A 12,477-nucleotide genomic window follows, 5' to 3' on the forward strand; every position below is an offset into this window, starting at 1 on the left:
GATGTCAGCCTAATGGCTTGACTGAATTTAGCAATTCAATAATAATAATCAATTTCTTTTATATAGTGTAAAATTACTGGTAATCATAACACTGTAAATATACATAAATGTTCAGTATTAATATTTATTTATATACTTTGTTTTAAAAACATATTATGAAAAAGGTATTATTTCCTTCTAACCGAGGGATGACCTTTTGCCAATGACACAATAGTTTCATTTTAAATATGTAAATTATATGCATATATTTAAAAAAGATTTATTCTAAATTAAAAATATTCACCAAACATTTTCCATGTTCTATGTTTTTGTAATTTTTATTTATTTGAAAATGTTGCAATAATAAAAAGCGATGTATAGGTCAAATGAAAAACAGTTGTTACTGTAATTCCAAAAAAAAAAGAATTTTAAGAAAACAGCATGTATAAATTCACCAATAATTAGTTTTACATGGAAAAGGCATTACTGGTTGACAGATGACCTAACCACTCATTGTAAACGATCACAGCCAATTCTCAGTACTGCATATCTATATTTGTTCATCATAAACAACTTCTGTAATATACAGTATTACATAATGATGAATCACATGTAACAGCTGTATCATAGGCCTAGCCTAATCTAAATCCTAACCTAAATACAGGCAGCAATGTGATACATATGACACTGTATTTAAGAAATTGCCTATGATACAGGACAATTAATTACATATGTAGAGATATAGTTTTAAAAATCACCCGCTGGCTACCTGGCTTTATACTGTGACCTGGTGGGTGATGGGAAAGTAGAATCACCTCCTATGATATCAGTTGGGCTACCAAAAAGGTATTTAGTTGGCTAGTAGAACTTTTGCATAACTAGCCCCAAATACCTATATTTTACTGCTCTATAGTAATTGATCACTTACCCGCGTTTCAAGATTATGGCCTGTTATAACGGCCGAGAACCACTGAGTGGCGGATCCGATGCGGTAAACTTTGACCCTATAACCAGTTACGATGTAGGGCGCAGTGATGAGGATTTGTTGGACCTTCTGGTCATGTATCCATTGATCTACTTCGTTCTTTACTTCAGAGTGTCGCTGAAATGTGCTGTGCAGCTTTTTATTATTCTCATCCTAAAAAGAGAGAAAAGAAGAGAAATGACATTACTCTACTTCATCAATATTATTAGTAATCACAATACAGTAAAAAATCAGTCAGTATTACATAGAACCAAATTACAGCGTTATACGTATGGCATTAATTTGTTTAGACTGTCTGTCATGAAGATTATGATCTAATCACAGTAAAGTTATAACAATTCCAAAAAAAGAATAATTACATTTTTCCTTAAAAGATTGAGAATTCGAATCTGCATTTTGAAGCATTTCAATTTATGCGGCTTTGACAGAAGAATGCGCAAATCTCCTTTGAAATTTACTTTTCGTATGTGCTGTTGAATTTAATAAGTGAGATGCATTTTAACATGAAGGCATATCAGTCAGTTACTTGCAGACATTCTGGAATCCATAGCCAGACAGCATATCAACTGTTATCGATAACTATGAGGTGCCAAGTGTGACTTATTTATCAACATCATTCATTATTAGGTCATTATTAAAGTATATTAAAATTGATATGTTAATTGTTATTATTAACATAATTGAAAAGTAAACAGCACTTATTATAAATATATCGCTTAAATCATAATGACATTTATATAATTCATACTCGGCACCTCATAAATAATAGGCAGGCTATCATTATTTATACTAAATGGCCTTCTCGGAAGAAGACATCCATAGTAATATCATCTGATATTACAAGTAAGAAAATTAACGATATAACATGACCGAATCACAGCTGTGTGTCTTTAAGACGACACCGCGCTAGAACCTAAGTCGATCCGTATTCTATTTTTGTCTAGTGTATCTTAATATGCTAATAAATTCCATTATGAAGAAAGTGCTTGATGGAACGAGAGATCATTAATTTTTTAAATGTCATGTAGATCTGTAGTAAAAACACTGCCTTATTTACTGTAATATATACTAACATATGCTGTACACGTCAATGTATTTTTAATAATGTTGATATTTACCAAATATAACATTTTCAAATTCTATTAAAATAATTAACAGCAAGTCAATCAATCAAGTACAATACCAAATGTGTACACATTTATTGCAACTGTGAAACCTCTCTTTTTAAGTTGAGAATTTTGGGAACCCAAAAAAATTGTCACCTCAATAATTAATAGGGATGTTCTCTGAATGGGGTTGGGCATTGAAATTAAACATAGTAATTAAACATACAGTTCTCCTTATTCTTTTCACAGGAAAATGTCAACTTATATAGAAATTTCTACTAAATAAAGGAGGGGTTAAATTGATTTGTAATTGCACAATTTGGTAAAACTAAAACACAATACATAAATCTCGTTATGCTAATGAGTACGGCTTTCATTAACAATGCAGTCGAGTATTGTTGTTTGCACTGCGTGATTGAGTCTAGGAGGTGGGTACACAATGAAACTAATACCAACTAATATATATTTTGATTATTCAGTTTGGAATAAACTAAGTGATGATGTGTCCTTGTATTGCAGATTGCTTAAGGCAACATATTTTGTTATTTACTTCAGTATTCAAATATTTGAAAGCAGAACTTGAAAGAGCATGTGACTCCTGTCTGCCTCAAGTTCAATTATTATGAGCGACCGTTAATAATATTCATTTTTTTTTAATGGAATTTTGTTATGTTTGACAAAACTAAAGAAAGCCCTGTCTACAATATCAAACTAATGTGACTCCTGTCTGCCTCAAGTTCAATTATTATGAGCTACCGTTAATAATATTCATTTTTTAAAATGGAATTTTGTTATGTTTGACAAAACTAAAGCCCTGTCTACAATATCAAACTAGTTTGACCCAAATAGGGTAGTGATATGCGCAAATATGGTGGTGATATGTGCAAATATGGTAGTGATATGACATCATTATGTCCATATATGGGCACACCACATGTTTTTGTCGCATAAAGTTTGATAGTATAAACAGAGCTTAAGAATTTTACTATAGTATAGGTATGGTAGCTTTAAAATTAGTTTGTAAGATTCATTTTTTAAATAAACTAAAATTTGTATAAGGGCCAGAGGATGAACGATTAAGATGCACAATGCATTTACTAAGCATAAATATATATAAATCTATGTAGGTGTAGTCTGCTGACAACTTCGCCCACCATTCCAAAGGTGAAGCATCTCAAATAAAATAAAATAAATAAATATTAGAATCTGATCATTTTGTAACCTTTTCAAATTAAAATAGCTATTTCTGGTACATACACACATTTTATGCTATGCTATCTAAAATTCTGTATAACTGTAATACAAGTACTTAACATTTTGCTGAGTCGGCAAAACCAGAAAAAGCTCTCAATAAAGGAAGTACAGTAGGCCAACATTTGATTACCAAACAGAAAAAACAAACTTTGTCAACGATGTGAAAGACGAAATACCAATGCGGTTTCTACTTAATTGGTTGTTGATTCAACTGCGTGCTGGGTGTGAGTGAGTGAGCAAGGTTTCATATGTTTCATTTTTGTTTTGCATAAGCTAAAAGTTTATGATCTTTTAATAATTATTTGCTTTTGTGGTTTAGTTTACTGATCAATTAGGTCACCACTTATTATTATTAACTGTATTATGTAAAATTGCTGTTTTACAAACATTTATGTAGTGGTTAAAGTACCTACACTATGTTGTCTACCATTTGACTACTGTACCTCTTTAAAACTATCAAGACTAAAAATTACAGGGGAGAAAAGAATGAATTACATAAATCGAACATTTAGGACCCACGAAAATAAAGGGTTTACAGTACAGTGAAATTATTACACACACCTTTCATAATGGAAGACTACAAAATGAGAGATGAAAGTAAAATACTGGACTACAGTAGAATTAATTTTATTAAAATATAAAGACAACAAAATTTACACAAAGCGAACATTTAGTAACCACAACAATTAAGGGTTTACTACAAAATATTAACAGGGAGATAAAAGTAAAATACTGGACTAGAATTAATTAAAATAAAAGACAGCAAAATTACAAAAAGCGAACATTTAGTACCCACAAAAATGGGTTTACTACAAAATATTAACAGGGAGATAAAAGTAAAATACTGGATTAAAAATAAAGGGTTTTACAGTAGACATGATTACACAATAGATTAGAGCGCCACTCTAGCCAAATCTATTACAAAACCATGCAGTCTGCAGGGTTGCAAAGGTCAGATTATTACCATGTTACAGATTCCTAATGGTTCTATGTACACAAAACAAGCATAAAGTGCAATGAAAACAGGATGTCTACAATAGAATTGAAAGAGTGGGCGATGAATAATAAATTGTGCAAAGAGTTTATGAAAAGTAAACACAACCAGGCAGGTAATATAATCTCTATATTAAGGATGTAAACATATTATATGAATTCATTATGCTAGTACCATTACTTAATGAAAATCTATATTTAGACTTATCATAATGCAAGTTTTAGTAAACAATTCTTTCCGTCCAACAAAGTTAGATCAATTTTATCTTGAACGCCATTTAAACTTTAAAATGAATAAAAAAATCTCCTTTAAATTGATTAACGTAGATACAAAAACAATACTGTATGACTATGGTGGGTACTTTAAAATTACAAATAGTGGGGACCAATGCAATAAATTGTGATTCACTATAAACTCATGTTAATAGAAAAGTAGTCATTTTAATTTAATTAAATGAATAACTTATTTTAAGAATAACATAGGAATAATCATGAGTCATTTAACCCAAGACAATATCTTCGAACAAAAATGTTTTTTAATTGGAGGGAAGCCCATAGAGCATATTAAGTTATTTATTCTATTTATAAAAAGAAATAATGTTTGTTGTTCCAAGATGGTACTATATTTCTCTAAGGACGGTACTATATTTTCTCTAGTTAGATGCCATGAAACTGGTATCTAACTAGAGAAAATACAACAGGAAATTGTAAAGTTATTGTACAAAAGAAAACTATTTATAACTCTTGGTAACCCACTAAACATTACCAGAATGTCTTCTTCCTGTCCTACTCAATTCTAGGTATCCATTGTCATTCACTGATGATTCAGTCTAATAAGTACTTTATATTATTTCCTTTGAGGACACACTACTACTGTGTGTACTGGGAAATGTATGTTTTACTAGGGCCAAATACTATTCAAGGTAAAGTCTAAAGCTCTGTCCACACTATTATCAAACTTAATTAATGTGACCAAAAAAAAAATGTGATGTGCCCATATATGGACATGATGTCATATCACTACCGTATTTGGGCATAATACTACCATATTTGGGCACACTTTTTTTGTCAAACTAGTTTGATAGTGTAGACAGAGTTTTATAAGGGGAAACTTTCCTATTGAACAAACAAAGATATATATATATTACAGCCAATGATTATTCAGCAATATTGCTAAAAAGAGTACACTTTGTTAGGTCCTAATAGGAGTCCCCTATTGTAGTAACTAGCGCATCTTTCAATCAATTCTGTTACAAGGTCACAATAGGTCACTCATAATATATCATTACCCCTATGGCTTACTTCACCTGAGAGGTGTCTTTTATCAACAAGTTTCACTTTTATCTTCCTTGCATACCATGCCCTGATTGGCAGATCAAAGTACAAGCAGGGTGGCAGGCAGCCACGCTGTAAAATTACTCATTCTTAGATTTCAGAATATTATAATACACTGTACGTGTTGATGTGTTATACAATATAATACAGACTGACATGATAACTATGAATCATGAATAAACTGGCAAATGGACTGTTTTTATTATCAAAATGTATTTTTAGAGTCGATTATAAAGTCCATCAAATAATGTAATTAAATTTAAGAGTGTATGCATGTGATTGCTGGAAGGAACAGATTTCTGTAGATAATAAAAATGTTACACGTTGTGACATAAAACCATGTGATTAAAACTGGTTGTTACCACATAGTAATAGGGTTAAACCAAATAGTTAATAGATTTAAACCACAAGCTTGGTAAACAGGAAGGCTAACCAGGTTAAAAACAAAGAAGATGGTACTGTTAAGCAGAAAGATATGAGATAATCAAATAAGGACATACCACAATGATACAAAACTGTGTTATATGGTATTTAGTCTGTATCCATGTTTAAACCGTGGGGTGGGTTGACTCCAGATTTATCCATAGGAAAATGGATCAGTGAGTGATTAGACCAAAATCATTCCATATAGCTAGAAATTAAGCAGGGTGGTCTTAAGACAAGAGCAATGGTAAACTTAGACCAGACTAGGCTTAAAACAGATAGGTGGTTGGGTTAAATCAGAAAGGTCACATTAAAGCTTGGTGTCTACATTATAAGCTAAGTATTATTATATATTATATACCATAAACTAAGTGTTATTTAGACCAGAAACAAAATGGTATAAATTACGGAATATCTGGTTTGTTTTTATATTACACACTCAATGACATGTATTTAGAAACCTCATTTACACACTTTGATTGCATAGCTTGGAGTCACGAATCTGTAATCAGTATAAATAACTAATAAGTATTTTAAATATTAATAAAAACGCTGATTACACAATTTACTTAACAGATAAAACAGCCATGATGCGTAAATTAATTGAAATCGCAAAAACAGCCATCATCTTTTATTGAAACAAAATTATTTATAGATCTATTAAACGAAAATTAATTGTTTTCAGGGAAAAACATAATACTTCCATCCCTAGTTAACGTTTACGAAAATCTAAGAAGAGAAAGACTAATAAATTTAAAGGAAATTAATGTTTAGTCATAAAAACATGACCTTCTCTACATTTCCTTTTATCACTTTACTATATAGTGTTGACATAATTTAAATAACTGATAATTCATTAATACTAATTGATTATATTGACAATTTATACAAGTGTTGTAATATTATAACAAACAAGTATAGTTTGACCTTTACAATGACCCTACTGAATTCCTTTTAAAGGCTTGTGTTACAAATCCAAAAGTAATGAAATATGTGACCTTGAAATCAGAAGGTTAGCATTAACACTCCACCATATTGTTTGAAATCGAAAAATAAAATGGCTTTGAAATTTATAGTCTTAACCTTAGCTGCAATCAAGTGTTAACCACATGAAAACACTGCACATCAATTCATGTAGAAGTAATGGCATTAACCATTGAATAAACACCAAAAAAAACCTATAATCAATACGAGAATTCTTTGAAAAGTATGCACTCATAAATCTAAATTTAAAAATTTAAACATTACATTCTGATAACTTGAAATGTGTTAGAACCAGAAAAGAAATTGAATGCGTTCTCCGGCAATTATTTAATTCCAATGAGACTGAGCGAGGTCAATTGTAGGTTCAATGCAAACTAATTAATTTGAAAAATTAATTCTATGAAATATATTCTTTTGATAACATTAGAAAGGTCAATAAACTCTTGCGTTACAACATTCAGATTGGGCCGGGGGAATGCACCCAAAAAGATTTGATTGTCTCTCTTGTTAAACATTGTTGGGAGTAGCAATTTATTAAATTCAAGATCTCCTCAGAAGGTCAGATCCCACCATATGGTAAATTGGCTAACCTAGTAGCTACCTCCCCTTTCTTTGCACAATTAATAAAATCTCAAGTCAAATGTAGAAACTGCTGCTTAACAATCAACAAACAGCCCTTACCTTATTCCATTGTTAGATATAATATCATCGAACAACTGTTAAAAATTCCAAAGTTCGTAGGCAAATGGCTGCCAAGTTTACAGTAGTTAAGATTTCTGTAGACTTGTAGTGTGGAGCCACTGGCAGCATGAATGTTCTTTGTTTCCCGCTACTTCCTCTTAGCCCGTCTAAACCGCATGACTCAAATAGGGTATAGCAACAGAACGTGAGCTCACTGCCCTTTGCTCTAACACTCCCACTAATGCACCTGCACACGCCATCACCAGTTAGGGATCACCTACAAATACTCTACAATTACCAAAGTCAATTGTTTGCCATATGTCTGCACTGACTGAAGAGGAAACTGTACGCTTTCGATGAGCTCTTCAAATTTTCATTAGAAAAGCGAGAAACGTGAGCAAGGAGTCTGCGATATGATATGCTTGACATTAATACAGCTTGTATTATTAAGAAAGAATGTTCTATGGTGTAGCGTCGATACTATGACCTATTTTATTATGCATGCTTGACTGAACTGACGCTGATGAAATTTTATTTCTTAATAACTATACGACTTGAATAGAAGATTATCTCCAACGCCAAAATAGAATATTTTCATTGGCTGAATTAGGCTAATGAGAAAAAATTGTAAGACAATATACTCAACCTTCAGAACACGGCATTTAATGTAAAGTTGATGGGACAATTTCAAATTATTAAATCTTAAACAATCTATACAGCTATCCTTACATCAAGTTACTCTCTTATGACATGGATATGTTTGTGACGATTATCATTTTAAACAGTTTCTACAAAAAAAAATGTCAGCAATCACGTATAAATTGCAAGTTGAAAATTTGACCTGCTTTTGGTAATGCCAAAATAAATGTATGTAATTAACAGTTTACTACAAACTAAAGCCGTTATCAATACTATTATGGAGTTATTAAGCTCCAAGTATGATTGCTAAAGAGATTATTGAACTATATATTTTATTTCAAAACATGCTTTTCGTCATCAGTCTTACACTTACACAGTATTAAAAAATTGTCAATATTTGCATTATTTTGTAATAAATTATAAATAATTAAGTTGTACTGCAATGTATTATTTCTTTAGTAATATATTTTCCTTAGTCTAATTTTTCATTTCATCTTTAAAGGGATCTGTTTTTAAAAATCATATTTAATTTTTGAATTTAAAAAAAAATTATTATTATAATATTACTTTTAGAATTTTTTTTATGATATTGTTGAAATTAAGAATGTTAATGTGTTGTTATTATACTAGTACCTGTGAACTTCAAAACACTTTCTCAAGAAACAGAGTTATCCTTAAATAACACTGATACCATACTTTTTCAAGTTAGTCATCCATGACAGCCATCTAGAATGCAATTTCTATTAAATAATATTGAACCAATAAAAGCCGTTTAAATGTTATTCCAAAAAGCGTTAACTGCGAGTGTCTATCATTCTCAATGCTTGTTATTAGACCTTGCTAAGCCAGCATATCCAATAGCAACCGCCGCTGGCGGTAATTAGGGTCTAAGGGCGAACCTGCTTGGCAGTGGTAACAGTTCTCTACGACAGTGGATACTTTAGTGCACTAGGAATTTTCGACATAACACCTAGTCATGTAAAGCCCCTGAGGAGTAGGTCGTTGGTAAACAGGAAAAGGCAGGGATAGCTTACTTAAAACAACAAAGACATTTTTTATCGCGTATCACATCGTGATTAACATTTAAACTATTACTCCGTCTGTGTGATAAACACATTTAAACTCTAAGATTATGAATTTTATTTTCTTTTAAGAAAGTGATTATTAAGCATTGCTGGCTAAGTAGTAGACCATAAAAAAAAACATACTTAATTATTAAGACAGACCGTATATTATCAACTTTAAGATGGCTATACTAAGAAAAGCATCCACGACTTATTAGGAACGCTGCTTTAGGGTTAGCATAATGCTAGCAATTATCTCTTATTAAAAACTAGATTGATGAAAGGAAATAGGCTACAGTAGTATAAGCCAAGAAATGCTGTAATAGCATTTATTTTCAACTCTGAAGGGTGATAAGTTCTTACTCTGTGCTTAGGGTGATAAGTTCACGACAATGCAATGCAAACAATCTTCATGCCATTCTAAAGTCGTTGTCGTTCGTTCGTCTCTCCGGATGTAGTAATGCTACAAAGTTATCAACAAAACCGGCAATATACATTCCATAAGCAAGAAAAAAATTGTTAAGTGAAATGAAATTGTTGTAACGTAAATAATAGGTTGAAATGTATAACTAATTCTTGTCATTGAATGCATACTTAGTATTCCCTAAAATTATATAATATTTCTACTACATAATGCGAAGAATTATTCATGCATAAAGTATTGTATTGTATAGTATAAATGTTTTAAATTTGTACATGGTAAGAATTATTCAGTAGGTTTTTGTATCAAAGAAAGATTGATAAATTAAACGGAGTAACTACTGTTAAAAATACTGTTAAAATAACACTACACGATTATTAGTGAAATATAAATCAGAAACAATGATTTTAGTTTAAAATATACTTTAAAATAAGGTAGATACTGGGTCTTATAATATCATATAATACTACGTTGTATTCTTTTGTTGATAAATTTAATTTTTTCATAATAATAACATTACCAAATAATCCTATTCTTATCATCTCCTATGTTAATAATACATTAGCAAACAAAGAATGGGTATACTAATTTGCATTGTACTATCCTAAAAAATTAATTTTAAATCTAAAAAAAAAAATGTTCACAACAAGCGTAATACAACAATCCAGATTAAACTTGTGAGTAGGGTCGCAATAACAGGTCATCTATGAAGTGAAATTATTATGCATTAAAAAGTATACTGTGTATGCATTGTACTAAGATTCGTTTACAAATCTGGAACAGTGTTAAGTTCACAATGAACAGGTCGACTAATTTAGGGCACATATCATTCATTATGTCTAATGTAGAAAAACCATAACATTAATGCTCTTTATGTGAATGTACTATCTTTGTAAATTAAAAGAAAACATGGTCAACGCACACAGGTCATAAATTATAGGCCAGTTAATATTAGAACGATAATGTACTTCCATATTAAAAATGTATATGAATATGTTGTTATCAACATTAATGTGTTAATATTATATTAAATACAGTCTTTTAAACCCTTGCACTGGTCCAATATGTATACAGTATACAGCAGTTTACCAAATATGGTTTTGTTCACAAAAGTGGACAATACTGTATTACAAGTACAATGGAGCTGTAGTATAAACATACAAAGTTCATCTTTCCTTTCAAATCTCTTAAATTTTAAGAGTTAGTAGTGAATAGATCAACTTTATTGGACATTTTGATGTTTATGTATTTAGCACTTTAGAAAGAATGATGAAATATTTATATAACAGTATATTTCTACTGGGTGATGCAAAAACAGTTTTATTTTCAGTACAAAAAAATAATTATATTTCTGATCTAAAATAAAGTAAACATAATTACGAAGTTGAACTATTTATAATTGGTAAAAAAATTAAGTGTAAATATGATAATTATGTCGTCATATGTAAATGATGTACTTTCCTTGTAACAAATATTTAAAGAGGTCACATGACCGAATGAGTAGTCAGACGCACAGTGTGTTAACTGTTTATTCTTCCAATTTCTAAATGCTCACAGTTTACCCAGCCAACAGAGTGAGGTGGAATAGGTTGACAAGTTAAAACAGTCATGGCTGATGTAAGTAACTAGATACCACTAGCTATTTAACAATCTCCAACATGCCTCGATCCATCGAAATGTCCAATACGACGACGCACACTGCTCATTAATTAATACTGTATATTATTGCCATTCTAACAATACGCATAGCCACTTGCAAGATGACACAGTAGACTAATTAAACACAGAGATATATTTAGGTGCGTTTGCAATGGATAGGTTTTGAAAACAGCGAAAGTAACATCCACTTAGTAGACGTCAATCACGTGTGTTATGTATCCTGCTGTGAACGTCCACACATGAATGAAAGTCAATACTACGCATCGATTAGCCTCTAAATAAATGGCCATCTAACAGACAAGCTGTTTCTAAATATGGACACAATGCTTATACAAAGATAGCACTGTACTGTCGCTTTTTATCTCATAATTGTGACATTGAAAATTCAATATAAATACCAAAAAAAATAAATAAATAAATACAAAATGTTGAAGTACAGTAGATGTAAATCTTTACTATTAGGATTATATGGGGGATAGGGGTGGAGAATTTATATCAATTAGCCCTCACATATTTATAAGTTGAGATGACGTGGATATGTTTCCCATACAGCACCAAGGTCTTATTTTTTCCTATCAATTATCTTTTTAAATGAATCTATCTATCAACAAATTATAACAATTTTGTTTTTAACAATTTGTCAAAGGAATTTATCTGTACCGAATTATATAAATAATACATGTGGCAGAAAAACTAATTAGGTGAAACAAAATAATATTGATTTCTTTTCTTAAGCCTAGATTGTAATTTCTCCAACATGCCTCAACATTAAATGCTAATGTATCCCCAGTCACTATAAACCAAACATAAAATAACACTGTTCCTCAGTCTATGTGTGCAAAATAATGAGAAAATGTTGAAAAAATGTATGTATTGGTGCTCGTAAATAAGTGATAATTATTTTAAAATTGCAATTTCCTACATTAATAATTTACAATATTCTCTGAAACCCAA

At 30.8% G+C, this 12,477-nt stretch overlaps 1 protein-coding gene across 2 annotated transcripts in view; it reads right to left on the bottom strand.

Annotated features, from left to right (window-relative positions):
- Positions 1 to 12,477, bottom strand: part of LOC140046447 (probable JmjC domain-containing histone demethylation protein 2C) — a 114,068-nt gene that overhangs the window by 42,274 nt on the left and 59,317 nt on the right. For both annotated transcript variants that reach the window (XM_072091092.1, XM_072091091.1), the window contains exon 4: positions 908 to 1,117. In XM_072091092.1, the coding sequence (XP_071947193.1) occupies positions 908 to 1,117 (210 nt within the window). The remainder of the gene's footprint in view (positions 1 to 907; positions 1,118 to 12,477) is intronic.

Source organism: Antedon mediterranea, chromosome 4 (genome assembly GCF_964355755.1).
Source record: "Antedon mediterranea chromosome 4, ecAntMedi1.1, whole genome shotgun sequence".
In the NCBI taxonomy this organism is placed as follows: domain Eukaryota; kingdom Metazoa; phylum Echinodermata; class Crinoidea; order Comatulida; family Antedonidae; genus Antedon; species Antedon mediterranea.